General features: G+C 37.3%; 1 protein-coding gene across 1 annotated transcript; it reads right to left on the bottom strand.

The window, feature by feature from the left end:
- LOC109726529 (pentatricopeptide repeat-containing protein At5g48730, chloroplastic-like) lies at window positions 7,860–14,652 on the bottom strand. Its single transcript, XM_020256155.1, has 3 exons — window positions 14,072–14,652; window positions 10,357–10,763; window positions 7,860–9,117 (listed from the first exon to the last, which is right to left on the bottom strand). Exons 1-3 carry the CDS (start codon window positions 14,534–14,536, stop codon window positions 8,400–8,402), a joined length of 1,590 nt encoding a protein of 529 aa, XP_020111744.1. The 5' UTR covers window positions 14,537–14,652; the 3' UTR covers window positions 7,860–8,399.

Raw genomic sequence — 16,163 nt, 5'->3', positions numbered from 1 at the left:
GGCGTTCTATATTCACTCGGTTCAAAAGAGGCATAAGTAGTACGGTAACAAGTAAAAGGAACCGCTGTTATAATAAAAGAAAGCATATATAAGAAGGCATGCAACTACCATGCCTTTATCAAGATGCTAATGTGCCAAAGTTAGATGTTGCTAAGTTAATGTCCAAGAAAAGATCTACTCATATCATTACCTTACTCTAGCCGATTCGAAGGTCCGATTTCAATTCACTTATAAACACCTCATAGAGAGACGAAAATGATGGTGATCCACCTCAATGGGTAAGCACAAGAGGTCGGGAATCTTAGATTTCCCCAATATAGGAATAAGCAGTCAAATGTAATTGAGACTTTTCATAATGGCTCTTTCGGAAGGTCATAGCTTAGTTTATCTCTTACTTTATACCCCAGGTCACAATCAATTTTAGAGCCTGTCTCATGAGGTTTTTTTTTTTTTTATGTTTACATGCCACTTACAAACAAGTTCTTAAAATTTATCTATATACCACTATATTTATCCCCTAATAGGCTATGTTTGGTTGGGGGATAAGGGTGGAATAAAGGGCTTATTCCACCCTTATCCTCCAAATACAAACAAAAAATGGTGGGAACACTAATTCCCTCCTTAACGCGCTATTCTAGAATAGCCTGTTAAGGGGTGAGAACTAGAATAGCCCGTTAAGAAGGGAATTAGTGTTCCCACCTCAAGGTGGAACAAGCTGGGATAACCCAGCTTGTTCCACCCGTGAAGAGAGGAGAGAGAGAGAGAGAGTATGAGAGTGTGAGTGAGTGAGAGAATTTTTAATTTATTATAAAATTTAAATTTCGTAAGTTTAAAAATTAAAATTTTTAATTTTTAAAATTAATATTTTGATTTTCGTGAATCAAAAAATCAGAAGTAACTAAAACCTACTTATTAATTCTGATTTCGGACTCAAATTTTAATTATAAATTCAAAATTTAAATTTAAACTTAATTTTTAATTTATAATTTCAAAATATATATTATTTTAAATTTTAAAATATAAATATAAAATATAAAAATTCAAATTCTAATATAAAGAAAAGAATAATATTATTATTTTTTATTTATAACCACCCACTTTAATTCTTATTCCATCTTACCTAACCAAATGCTATTTTTCTTATTTTCAGGAATAACCAAATTTTCATCCAAACGCAAAATTGATCTAATTCCCGCTTATACCTCAATTTATACCTATCCCCGGAATACCCACTTTTTGCTTATCCTCGAACCAAATGATACCATAAAAGTTTTCTTCTATGTCAAGTGTCACCATTATGTCAGCAAAGTCCATATGCTCGAATAACTTAGTGTTCTACTTGTTTACAAAGAATACAATAATAATAATATGGCATACAACCGACCGTTCCTGACGTAAGTGGCAAAGGGCTTGGTGGTTGATACCCGAGGTCCCAAGTTCGAATCCTAGTTGATTCACATTTCTAGCTAAGTTTACTTCTTAAAAGAAATAAAACGAAGCGGGTGGCATGCTATCTATCTCTTAAAAAAAAAAAAAAAAGAAGGTATACAATAGAGGTGAAGGCATTTACGTGCTAGGTCATATACTCATAACCCCTAATAAATTTCCAAACCTTGCTTTATACAAATCCATCAAAGATTTAATCCATTCTTACCGAGGAAAATTATGAGGTTTAAGCTACATACAAGGAAATAGGAATTATTTAGACAGAGGAGAAATCAAATCTATTTCGGTGATATTTCTCACCTTTGCTTGTTAATACCTCAGCGAAGATGTCTTTTGAGCTCTTGAGTCTCCCAACCAACTCTAAAGAGAAAGTTCTAACAAAATTAGAAGCTGAAAGTTTCAAATTGATGATCAACACCATTGAATATGATTTATACCACTTGAAGCATCTAGAAATCAATTTTAAATCTTTTTTATATCATTACCCTATTGATCAAAGGGTTTTAAAATTTATAATTCTAAGCATAAATTATAGAAAACCCTCTTTGTCAATACCTGCTTTTTTAACTCTCCCCTCCTGTAATTTAAAAATCTACACTTTGCCCATTTGAAAGATAAGAAATGTTCACTTTAGCCCCCGCCGTTACTATTCCATTTTAGAGTTCCATTTATATCTTATTATTATTTTTTTATACCCAAATACCCTCAGCCTCCTCTTCTCAACATTGCTGCTTCCTTCCTCGCCGCCCATGTGGCCTCGCCCGATTCTGCCACCTCGCTCTCCTCCGCCGCCTCGCGCTCGCCCACCCCTCCATCTGTGCCTACACACGCGCTCTCGCGCTCCTTTGCCATCTCGCCCTCACCCTCGCCCGCCTCTTCGTCCATACCTACCCTAATCTCCTCTCTACCATCGCCGAAATGGAGGGGCGACGAGTGTGCAAGAGGAGTGGGGAGCATATGGAGGAAATAGAGTCGGAGCTGCGGTTGAGCGAGGCACGAAGAATGGAAGAGAAAAGACGACGGCTGAGCAAGATTGGGGAGAAGATGAAGATGGTGAGGTGCAATTTGGTTATTTTATCATCACAGTTAACACTGTACCCCACTGTGAGCATTTTTTATTTTTCAAGGGGACAAAGTATAGGTTTCTAAATGACAGGAGGAAAAAGTGAAAAAACGGGTATTGACAGAGAGATTTTTTTTTATAATTAGCCTTTTAATGGTCAATGTGAGACATTTTTTCATTTAACGGCGTAAAGATATCCAAATAAATTGAATTTAGATTAGAAAATTCTTTAAACTATTTAAAACGTGATCTATACTCTTGATCTTGATTACATGACTCCTATTATCACTTTTAAAGGATATTCATTTTGCATTGTTTATTTTTGTCTCCACTTGATGGACAAGAGAATAATATCGGAAAAACATAAAATTTGGTTTCTAGATGTTTCAAGTGGTATAGATCATATTCAACACTGCAAATCTCAAATTGAAGGCTCCATCATCAAAACAAATGAGTGGCAACGGAGCCTATTTGCTACCAATAATATTCTAACTCATCTATCTCTCTCTCTCTCTCTCTCTCTCTCTCTCTCTCTCTCTCTCTCTCTGTATCTANCATCTTTCGATTTCAACAAATAGACATGACAATATCTAGAAAAATCGTCTATGAATGTTATCAAATACTTTCGACCACCTCTAGTGACGTAATTTCTAAAATCACAAAGATCAGAATGTATTAGCTCAAGAAGTTGTGTGCTTTTAGAAACCATTTTAAAAGGTTTTCTAGTGATCTTAGCTTGTGCACACACTTCACATTTGTCAAATCGAATAGAAGTATCCAATGGAATGTTGTGAGTTTTAGCTAGAAGTTGCATTTTCCTGTAGTTCACATGTCCAAGTCTATTGTGCAACAACTTTGGATCAATCAGAATAGAACTCACATGGTTTTTGCTATCAGTATCTAAACTCAACCTATACATACCATTAACCATGAATGCACAACCAAAATAACATGAGTTAACTGATAAGGTTACTCTACCATTCATAGTTGAAAAGGACATACCAGCTTTATCAAGTAAGCTCATAGATATCAAATTCTTTTTAAGTAAAGGTACTACTCTAACATGTTTCAGAGTTAGTAATTTACCTGAAGAAAGCACCAAATTTGCAGTTCCAGTATGAGTCACTTCTGCCTCACCACCATTGCAATTTTCTACGGTGTCTTTCACTTCTGTGACCTCTGTGAGTAGGTTCTTGTCATTTGTAGCATGACAAGTAGTGCCACTATCCAACCACCACTCAGTAGAAATACTAGCCTTTCCAATTTTCATCATTCCAATGAAAGCTTGAGGCTCAGATTCACTATTTAGCATATTAGCCTCACTTTGTGGTGTGTTATTCTTTGGCTTCTTTGGTAGTCTACACTCTGCTGCCCAGTGACCCCATTTTTCACAGTTATGGCACTTTTCTTTCTTTTTCTTTTTGGAGATAGTCTTTTTGACCTCTAGCTGTGAAGAAGATTCACCTTTTGGTGACTTGGATCTTTTCTGAGGTTTATTGAAGTGTGAAACTAAGTTGGCAACTGACTTTTGTTGTCCTACTTGTTCTAAATTCTTTCTAGTACTGTTTTGATCCTCAATGTGAATATACCTCTTTAATTCATCCAGTCCCATCTGTTCTTTCATGCCAAATTGAACATGTAATTTCCAACCATGAAATTCAGTAACATCAAATGATTGCAATTTTATAATATCAAAAGAACTACGCTTTGCCATTTAATCAGAGCAAAGTGTTAGAAAGAGTGCACCTTGTAGTCCGCAGATCTCGCAAAGTTGAATAAAGCCCCTGATCTGAATCAAAGTGCTTTGTAGAGGTGGAATTTGCCAAAAACAAACCCAAAATTGGATCCGTAGTGCCCAAAAACCTTAAGATGAACTGCCCTCGTCGCCGGAAACTGCTGAAAACTTCAGATGGCCGTAACTTCGTCGTCCGACCTCCGTTCGAGACGAGTAACCAGTCAAAACGTTCGTATCGACGAGTAGAACAGAACCCAAGTGGTTTCACCCTCTGAAATTGGCTGTAATTTCTGGATTTTTGAATCAAAGAATTCCGCCGCCTGACTTTCAAACTCAGATCCCGGCCAATCCGATCGTCGAAATCGAAAATAAATTATACCGGTGAATTCGTCTTGACGAGATCTTCGAATCGATAACTTACTCGCTCAAATCCGATATAGGATCGTAATACTTTAAGATTGTTGGAGGTTAGGGTTTTTGGGTGCTTAAAGTATTACACCAAGAGACGTCAAGTTTGGAACGCTCAACAGTGTTACCTCCAGCGTAGGAAACCCTAGATTTGATAAATAAGCTATTGGGCTCCAGAGATATGGGCCTTAATACGCTTTCACTTATTGGGCTTGTATGTGAACATATTATTTGGATTATATTATAACAAAATATCCAATAACAATATATCCAACACCAACCTGTTGGTGCTATTAGGTTTTCGGCCCTTGGATAAAGAAATGTACAGTTAGGATGATGTAGGCCCCTTAGGGTTGAGTGAGTTGTTGGTTGAATAGTATAATCGAACGAGTGAAAATAATCAAAGAGTTAAATCTAACGGCGGAAAACTCGATAGCACAAGTGCTTGGTGCTGTCAATAGTATCCCAGCCGGACTCTCTCTCTCTCTCTCTCTCTCTCTCTCTATATATATATATATAATGATTTTCTCTCAAATTTTTATTATAATTATTTAGTTTATGGAGTTCGGCTGCTATACTCTTATGAGAACGATCGCCCTCGTACTCATAAATTGTTTTCGATGATAGAGCTTCCGAATCGACGATCCACACCGTTAAACATTATCTAGAGCATTTAAAACATCTAGAAATCAAATTTTATAATTTTTTAACATCATTTACCTTACGATCAAAATGTCACAAAATTGACAATTTTTAACAGTTGGTATGAGATATTTGCTAGTTTAACGGTGTAAAAGAATTGAATCAGTTGAATTTTTGATAGAAAATTATATTCACTACATAGATAAAGGTTAATAACTCCGATCTTAAATTGAAGGATCTGAGCATTCATTTTTAAGACGTCGTTTAATTTTGACCGTTCATTTTATATCCGCTTGATGAACTTTATTATGATTTCAAAAAATTACGAAATTTATTTTCTAGAAGTTTTAAATACTCTAAATCATATTTAATGGATTGGATCGTCGATTCGAAAGCTCAATCATTGAAAATAACTTATGAGTATGAAGGGCTCTATACTCATAAGAGTATAGTAGCCCTAGCCTAGTTTGTGTACCTCCTACTTGCTACTCTCTTTTGCCACTCATGTTTTTTTCTTTTCTTTTCTTCTGTCAGGCAATATAGATTTTATAAATTTTCTTTAAATAGGAATTTGGTAAGTCTCGAAGTAGAAGTATTCCAATATGGATGATTCTTCTTTTTGTTCCAATCGGAGTCAGAACAAAAACAAAATATGAAATTTTTTTTTTTTGGTAATGTTCTCTATATTTTGTTTCCAGCTTTATCGTTTATGTTCATGAGCTTGATTCATTTGTTAAATAATATTTAAATTTGGGGACCAATTAATATATTTCTTTTTTCTTTTTTTGGTTAGGAGACTCATCCTTATTTTCTTCTTTTATTTATTTTTGAGGATATATGCGTTTTCCTTTTTTTCTTTATGTGAAAATATTTTTTTAATTTTCTCAAATTATATAATAATATAATCAATCTTTACTTTTTAATGAATTACTTAAAATTTTAACTAAAAAAAAGCTTTTGGATCCCCAAAGGCGTTGGGTAAAAATATAATTAAAAAATATCAATAATATTCTAAGAAGAATTTGACATTCTTTGTAAAATAAATCTTAGAACATTTAAATTGACTATGAAAATAATAATAACTTTTAATTTCTAAGCCATAAAATTAAATCATTTCTAGAGGTACCAGCTACAAATTATTGATTCCAATGTCCTAACATCTTACACTATATAATTTGAATGTACTTTCTAAACACATGACGTACCTATATTTGTCTATTCCACGTGACGGGTTCTCGATAATTCTTTTTACTCCTCTCTTTCTCTCTTCCCTTCTAAGGTGGCCCCATCTCTCTCTCTTCCCCTCTCTCATTCTCTCGGCCCCACCTCTCTCTCTCTTCACCTTTCTCCTCTATTTCTCCCCCTCTAAGTGGCCCCACTTTCTCTCTTTCCTTTTCTCTCTCTTCCTTCCTACAGCTGGCCCTCCCTTTCCCTCGCTCCCTCTTCCCTACTCTCTTTCTCCCTTCTCTCTCCCCATCTCTTTTCTATAGTACCCGCACACTCTTTCTCTCTTATGTGAGGGAATTTGAAGTGGGCTTCGGTGACTTGGGGGCAATGACGGCCGATGCGACGGCGGCGTCAACGACGGTCACTGCTGCAACAGGCGACGATCATGGGGAGACGGCGAATTAGGCGACATTAGCGGGGGACATGACAGCAGCTTCATCAAACAAAAAAACAAAAAAAAAAAAAGCCTATGTCATTTTTTTTTTTTTTTTTTTTTTTTTTTTTTTTTTTTTTTTTTTTTTTTTGTTAACTCTTCTCCTCTTTTTCTGCTTATCCTTACATTCCTCTCTTCTTTTTTTTTTTTTTTACTTCTTCCCGTTTTTTTTTTTTAATTTTTTACTTCTTGCCTGATGATGATGACGGCGGCAGAGGCTTGGGCGGCGCGGGGCACGGCTTAGTGACATCAATTTGGCCTTGATGATGGCCAAGGAAGTGGGTATATTGAGGTTTCTGATTTTTTTTCGAAATTTTTTTTGCAATTTTTTGGCGTCGAATCAGATTTTTTTCATAAAATTTTTGGTATTTTCTTGAATTTGCACAATTTTTGAAAATTTTGCTTTTAGATAAAAAATAGCAATAATATATTTGATTTAAATTTTAATTTTATATAAATTTTTTCACCTTTCTTCTTAACTTTTCAGGATGAAGTATTTGAGAGGTATATCGCACTTCGAAAGAAGTATTTGAGAAAACCACCCTATAGAAAAAAAAAATTTCACTTGAAGAATTTCATGATTTGATGATTTCTCTATTTGAGAGCTATTTTTTATGGTTTAATAATCTTTTTATTTGAAAGCTATCTTGCAATTCAATCGTTTGATTTCAGTATAAATTTTTTTTTCTAAAAAAAATTATTTTGTATGATTTTACGGTTGATTTATTTATATTAAACTTAATCTACTTACCCGCAGCGAAGCAAAAGATTTTCACTAGTATCAAATTGCGTGAAAAGAACAAAGTTTCTGGTTCTACAAAAAGCAACGGAGCATAACTCATTTTCCGAGGTTATTTTACTACAATATGTGAAATGAGAAAAAAAGAATAGAAAAGAAAGGATCCTTTGGGGTAAAAAAAACAATCAACAGTCCAATAACCTGCACCTGAACTTGGTAAGTTCATTACATGAGACATCATTCAGTAACAGATAACTTCCTTTCCCCACAGAAGTTACAGCCAACCGCTAAAATAAAAACACATAACAAAGAGACGAACCCGAACCATTCCACCTGCACCAGGTTCGCGCCGGTAATTCACCCGAACAAACCATTCCAACGGCCCTTCGCAAACATCCGTCGCAGCGAAAGCATCTTCAGATGATGCTCTAATGCTTGATGAGAAATTAGGTGGCCGAAGCAGGCTCCTCATCAGTGAAGCTGTTCTTCATTTATTTAACTTATTCACTACTGTTGCCCCCTCTGTTGCCGCCAACAAAACCAGTAATGCCGCTCGATGTTCTCAACACTAAAATTAAACCACAAAAAAATTGCATTATTGAGTCAAGGTGGCATCTTTCATGATTCTTTATTTTCTCCTCTGCTCGCCTCTCACACTAAAGAGCATAAACAATGGAAAAATAAACCTCCTGCTACAGCATCGCCCTCATGCGTGCAAATTAGATTCCTCTCTCAAATATAATGACTCCCCATTTCTCAGCTCACATAGATCCTGAACACGATGATCGTTGATTCCTTTGCTAAGATATGCTTTGATCATGGTACTGTAGGTTACCTTGTCCGGCGTGCACCCCCGCGTCTTCATCATCTCCAGCACTTCCCGCATCTCTGCCAAGCACCCCGCCTTCCCATATGCATCCACCAAACAGTTGAAGAACACGGTATCCAGCATCACGTCCGAGTTCTCAATAAACCTCACTACTGATTTTATCTTTTCGACAGCCCCTGCCCTTCCATACGCTTTAACGAGCGAGCAAAGGGTAACGCAGTTGGGTTTGATCTTTTCGGACTTCATCAACCTAAAGATGTATTCCATCTGTTTCAAGTCCCCCGCTTTCCCAAATGCATCGATGACCACGTTGTAAGTAACGACCGTCCATGAATAGTAGTATTTCTGCATGTATTCCATTACAGCACCCATTTTCTGGTACATTTTGGACTTGCCATATGAATCAAGGAGTATGTTGAAGGTCTTGATGTCAGGGGAGATGCCAGAGTTCTGGAACTTGTCGTAGCACTTTTCCATCGTCTCGATCTGGCCGCTGCTGCCAAAGGCTCGGAGGGTGGCGTTCATCGTCCACACGTCGGGCTCGCACCCATGATTGGAGAGCATATTCATGAGTGTTGACTCCATTTCTGCAAACCTTTTTTTTAACGAAAAATAAAGATATTAACAAAAAAAGGAATATATGAATGCATTCTCACACTTGAAACCGTTATGAACTTGTTGAAGCAACACACTAAGGGCATGTTTGTTTCACCGAAACTAGACTTTGGGTTGAAGTGGACTTCGGTGAAAACTACTTATTCTCCACTGTTTGTTTCGTAGCTATGGAAGTGAAGTTTCATTAGTTATGCTGTTTGTTTGGTAGGAAGTGTATGATGTAAAAGTGTAATTTATATATAAATAATAAATATTTTAATAAATAAAAATAATATAAGTATATTTTTATATAATTAAAATTTAATTCAAAACAACTAAATAATTTTTTTATACATAAATTATAGTAATACAATAATAAAATTATAAAGTAAAAAAAATATTAATACTTAATTAATCAATTTTTATCATATTTTAATTGTACAAACTAAATAAAGAAAATATTAAAACTTAACTAATCAATTTTTATCATATTTTAGATATATTAACTGAATAAAAAAAATAATTAGTAACATAATTAAATATATTTAAATATAACTATCTTTATCTATTATATTATTTTATTATTTTTTCTTCACCTCTTTCCACTGTAATTGACTTCGCCCCACGATGGGGCGAAGTCAATTACGCCGTTTGAGGTTAACTCGAGTTTCGACCGTAACTTTTTTACGGCGAACCAAACAACGAAAGTGACCGTTTAGGGCGAAAACGACTTCCCTCCTCTCCACTTCCACCCCACTTCCACCCAAACAAACATGCCCTAAGTGTATCTACAATTTGTGCAACTTGAACAAACAACTGGAGCAGAAATTTCCAATGGACAAGCCAAGTCCTGAGATATGTTATCTGAGTATTAAGATTATTTGCGAAATGCGTCACCAAATGGTCAACCTGTGATCCGTAAATTATTGGGTAACATTTTGTAGATCCGTAAATTATTGGGTAACATTCTGTAGAATGGTGAAGGAAGCTGGTTTTGGGTCGAATATAATGGATCACCAACTACACCACCAACTTCAAAGATACCAAAAATCAAAGTGGATTTATAGGGGAGAGAGTGAAAAGAATATGATATCTCCAGTTTTATGCATACAAATTATGCATGAGTTAATAGTGGTCAGTACAGGCAATTTCAGTGACAGGTAAAATGAAAGAACTTTTGATGCATGATAAAGAAACCCAAGAACATAAAAAAGAGAAAAAAAAAAAGTTAAGTTATTACCTGCCTGCTTTTCCATAAGCATCAATCAGGGTATTGTATGTGATGGTGTTTGGCTTTATAGCTCGACTCTCCATATCAGCCAACAATATGTGTACTTTGTCGAATGCAAAGACTTGCAAGCATGACTTTATAAGAATGGAATAGGTCTGGACATCAGGTTCGCAGCCATCAGTGATCTTCATCTTGTCAAGCAAACAGAATGCTTTGTCAAAGAGGCCACTCCGACTGTAGGCCGAAACAAGGGCCGTGTAGGATTCATGGTTTATGATACAACCTTCATCAACCATTGCTTGGAAAAGTTCATGAGCTTTCTCTGGCTGCTTGCATTTTCCTAGCATAACAATGAGTTTGATGTATATGCCAGCATTGGGTCTGTACCAGAGCTGTTCCCGCAGTAGTTCAAACACCTGACTCAAATGACAAGAACATGGAGTTCAACAAGAAAAAGCAGGTATAAAGAAAAACTTGATTAAGATTTTATCAACGAGCTGGTTTAATGCTATAATATTGAACCAAGGATTCAAGTGCCGGCCGTGCCGCACTATGCGGCACGTACCGTGCCACCAAGAAAGGGGCACTGTACAAGGGGGTTTCGGACCTCCCCCTTCGTGCCGCGGCACAAGGGGACGTGCCACATGAGATAGAGCGGCACGGCGATGCGTGCTGCGGCACAGTGCCGGTTGTGCCGTGCCGGCACTGCAATTTTTTTTTTTTTTTTTTGCTTTTTGGTTTTTTTTTTGGGGTACCCAAAGCATTCTGGGTACCCTACAACGCCTAAAAAATATTGCAAATCGAAGATCTATTTATTAGGCATGTCAAAAAAATTATAATTTAATTTTTTTAATTTATCAATATAGGGCAAATTTTTAATTTACATATCCAATCCCTCCGCTTCCACCACAGACATCCATTTTTTCTTCACAAATTATTTTATCAAAATTTATTGCACCGCAAAACTTTTGCCAAATTAGGGAAACAAAATCGAACTCAATAAACAAATTTTAAGGCACGTCAAATATAAAATTTTATTTTTGCGTTAAAAGATTGAAAATACTGATAAAATTAAAAGTTAAATTAAATTAATTGATACTTAAATTTATTTAATTTATTTGTCATATAATTTATCGTTTAATTTTTTTGATAGATCTACTAATTTTTGGAAAAAAATTAATCAAAAAATATTTTTTTCAAATAATTTTTAAAATAATTTTAAAAATAATTTTTTTGTATTTTATAAAAGAAAGATTGTAATATGGTCAAAAGAAAAAAGAAAAAAAAAAAGATGCCTTTGCATTTTAAAAATTCTAATTTGTAAAAATTTTTATTCTGCATCAGATATAGTTGTGATTTATATGCAAAAAAGTTTACAGGTATATTAATTGATGAGTATATAAGCTATACACAGCAAATATGCATAATTGTTTGATTAAAACTTTCAAAATAATATTATAAGAGTTTGTTGAAACAAAAAAAACTGAAATAGTCCGTGCCAAAGCGTGCCAGTAGAATGTCATGCGTATCCATCGGCACGCAAGCGTACCATGTGTCGGCACGGAAGCGTGCCGGTGCCGTACCGTGCCAGGCAGACAGCGGCACGCCCCCGTGCCATGACACTTTAAAGCTTGTATTGAACAGCAAGCAAAGAATTTATAGGACAACTATAGTTGTTGATGGATGTCAAGTTTTGTTGGTGGATGAATTGGAACCGTTTGGTTGGATATGGCCATACTTCCATATATTGACCATACATTTAAATCCTGCAACATTACTAAATACAACGGAAATAATTGTGTATCATACGACATATAACTACAACATTACATGGTGTATTTTCCCTACTTTGCAGTAGACTATATGTATTTATTTTACTATATATATGTATAATGCATTATATTGCATAATAGAGTATTTATAATGCTTCATCTCTTCAAGCATGTGGCTCTTAAATTATGCTCCCATCTCGATATGTTCGAATTTTGACTTATACCATTGGCAAATTTTTAACCAAACAAGGAACAAGCATGTATTCAGCTCAATATATGAGGTTCAATAACTCCTGCACCATAGAGGTTATAAACTGTAGTAAAAACATTCACATGAGCATCAGTGATGAATGGGAAAAAGTATATACAGCCTAGAATCATTTTACCATGGCTTTTAAAATTTGTCAACATAAAAATTAGAAAGAGTACGTTATATCTGTCAAATCCATCAGTAACAGTTACTTGGTCAAAATATAGTAAATGGTCGTCAAAACAGTAAAACCAATCAGTGAATTGAGGATTATCGGTAAACCATTTTCATGGTCAAATTTAACTTTCAACAAGGTGGAGCAATAGAGCCTTTGGTGGCTCACTAGAATGCTAGATTTTGCACAACAGCGACAGTTGATTGGTTGGACTTTAGGAGCCGATCATGACAGTAGAATGATCAACCTCTTTGCCCTGACAACCTCTTTGATCAACCTCTTTGATCATACAGTGATTTGAATCCAAGAGTTTCTTGAATTAAGAACTTATCCTTCCATCCCTATTTGGTGTCATGCCTAAGGTTTCACATGAACCACAGAGGAGAGAACTAGATAACACAAAGGGGTGTTTTGGGTTGGTGGGGTTACAATTTGGCCATAAATCAAGTTTTATAGAGCGAAAGCATAAGCTCTGCCATCAAGCAGAATGATGTTGAGGAGATCTGGCACCTACCTGTTGGCTCAATTCCTTGAGAACATTTTCTTTCTCAAAATGATCTAAAGTTGTCTCTCGTTAAAACATTCAAAATATAGCCCACAGCTAGGAGACAGATCTCCTCGGTACTATCGTGGTCCAACAATGGTCCTAATGTTTCTGCTCTCATTAAACCTGACTTACAAGCAAATTACCGTTACACCATCTCTTTGTTTTCATTGTTTACATCTGTTCCTCAAACTCCTTTTTTCATGATCATCCATCATATTAACTGCCGCTGCATATTTTTGCTCTCGTATTTGTGTGTTTCTAGCAGATTCCAGAGGGGAACTAATGGTTATGAACATCGAAACCCAGGATCGTAGATGTGATTAGACTAAGAGCCCATCCGAGGTTGCTTTTTCGCTTGTGCTTCTTGTGGGCAGATTGTGCATGGGGCTGTACGAGAGCTTGTTTCTGTAACGTACCTCACATTTTGCTGATAGTGCATGATTGGTCGCACCTATTTTTCTGCTGTGTGAGTAGAGAAAGGAGAAACATATCTATCATTGCTTCCTCCCTAAGCCTTGTTCCCTCAATATTGTTGAGTGGCCCTCAATACCAAACTCAATCTCAATCCGAATTCAGATGTGTGTTTTTGTCATTACACTCTCATTACATTGGAGGGAATTTCAGTGTTAAACTGCTCTGTCGCGTTAGAAGCCAACTGTTGGCTATCTCGCCTTCCACTGGGAGAAGCACAGCAGACTCAGGACCGCGTGCGACTAACGTGTTGCAGAACAGTCCTTAAGTTTAGAAAACACAATCTATCTATCTATGCATCTTCTATCCTCAGCCAAAAGCTCATCAAAGCATTCCAAGAATGAACAAAGCAATCAACGACAAATAAGGGAGACTGTCTATCTGATTTAAGGGCCTAAGAAACTTCCCAGAAGATGATGATGATGATGATGATGATGATGTTAATAATAATAATAATAATAATAAGGGAAATTGAATTTGAATTTGTTGGTTGAGGAGGACCTATATACCTGGAGAGCGGATTCCCATCGGAGGGCGGCGACGCGGTCGTGGAGAGCCTCGAGGACGGTGCGGGGGAGGAGCTTCCGGGAATTGGTGGCGCCGCGCTTCTTCTCGATGACGGCCTTGGTCGCCTCCCGCCGCAGCACCACGGAGATGGCCTTCCGCGACGCTATCCGCCGGTTCGCCTCCTCCCGCCGCTCCCTGGACTCATTCGCCGAGACTGCCGGGGCGGAAGGCCAGGAGGAGGGCTTCGGCTTCGGCTTCGGCTTCGGATTCGGCGGCTGCCTGCTCGGGTTACTGGGGGTGAGCGAGAATGATGAGGGATGGGAGGGGAAGAAGGGTGCTGGGATTGGACCGATGCTGCAGCTTCTGCTGCTGCTGCTGCTGCTGCTGTGGAATGATGATGATGATGATGATGATGATGATGATGATGGCGGTGGGAGCGGTGGTGTAGCAGCAGCTGCAGCAGCCATGGCTGTTCGTTTCAACGAAGAAGAACGAGGGGGACAGAGAGAGAGAGGTAGATAGGCTGCTTAATTGGGTTGGGACATAAATAAATGTAAGGGATTGCTTGGCTTACTTTCGACCCACACGATTAGGATACCGAGTTAGTTATACATTCCATACAGTAGTAGAACAGATTACCCTTCTAAAGGGACTTTTTTTGAAACTGACCCTATAGAATTTTATATTTGGCCAACTAACCCTTTGAAAATTTTATTTGTAAAACTAACCCTTCTTTCGCCACGTCGGCGCCAGGTCGGATTTTTTTCGTAAAGACGGTGAATCGTTCACCGTCTATGCGTATTTCTCATGAAGACGGTGGATAGTTCACCGCCTTCATGAGACGGTGAACTATTCACCATCTTTAGAGCGAGACCCCCTTTGGAGCTGCTGTGCCCTCGATAAGACGGTAAACAGTTCACCGTCTTACCTAAGACGGTACATTATCCCCCCACACCCCCCAACTTTGGCCCCCAACTTTGGCCAAGTCCTGGAGACATAAAACACAGATAAGACGGTGAATAGTTCACCGTCTTATTTGTGCTGCAGTAAAGACGGTGAACTATTCACCGTCTTTACTGGTAACCCCCCAGGAGGTGGGCCAAGGTAAGACGGTGAATCGTTCACCGTCTCCACTTTTATTTATGAAGACGGTGAACAATTCACCGTCTTACCTAGGTATACCCGAAGCCCCGACACCTCTTCCTCACTCTTCGCTCTCTTTCTCTCTTATCTCTCTGTCTCTCTCTCCCTTGCTGCCCATCCCTCTCCAACCAAGAGCCGCACCCCATCATCGCCGCCGCCAGTCGCCGCCGCCCCAGCCGACGTCGCCGCCGCCGGTCGCTGTTGACCCACCGAGCCTTCCCCCGTGCCACAGCAACCCACATTACAAGTAATATTCTATCTTAGCAAGTTTCTAAGTTTAAACCTAGTTTAAACTAGTTTAATTAGTATAAACCCTAAACCCTAAAATCCCTAAACTAGTTTAGCTAGTATAAACCCTAAACAGATGGATAGATGTCATTATCGAGAAAAGTGTTTTTCTCAATAGGTATGTCACTGCCGTAAATTAATACTTTCAACCGATCCATCGACTGGGACATTCAGGCAAGAAAGTTCTTCGCCTCGTATTGGAAAAACGAAGAATACTATGGTAAAGGAGGCGAATTACTTATTGGTGAACGATGGTTACCCCTTAACGAAGAATAATGTTTAGATCTACTAAACTAAACGTGGTTACCTTTGGTGTTTAAGGTATATGTTATACCCATATGGAAATTGATCCAGATTTGGGATTTGTGATTTGGATCAAATTTGATCCAAATTCCCAAATCCCAAATCAAATTTGATCATATTTGATCCAAATTCCCAAATCCCAAATCAAATTTGAACAAATTTGATCAAATTTGATCCAAACCCCAATGAAATTTGATCCAAATCCCAAATTCCAAATCCCAAATCAAATGTGATCAAATTTGATCCAAATCCCAAATCAAATTTGATCAAATTTGATCCAAATCCCAAATCCCAAATATGATCAATTTGATCAAATCCCTCAAATCCCAAATCCCAAATATGATTAATTTGATCAAATCC

This window comes from Ananas comosus, linkage group 21, assembly GCF_001540865.1.
Source record: "Ananas comosus cultivar F153 linkage group 21, ASM154086v1, whole genome shotgun sequence".
NCBI lineage: Eukaryota > Viridiplantae > Streptophyta > Magnoliopsida > Poales > Bromeliaceae > Ananas > Ananas comosus.
This window is presented reverse-complemented; position numbering and strand designations above follow the sequence as displayed.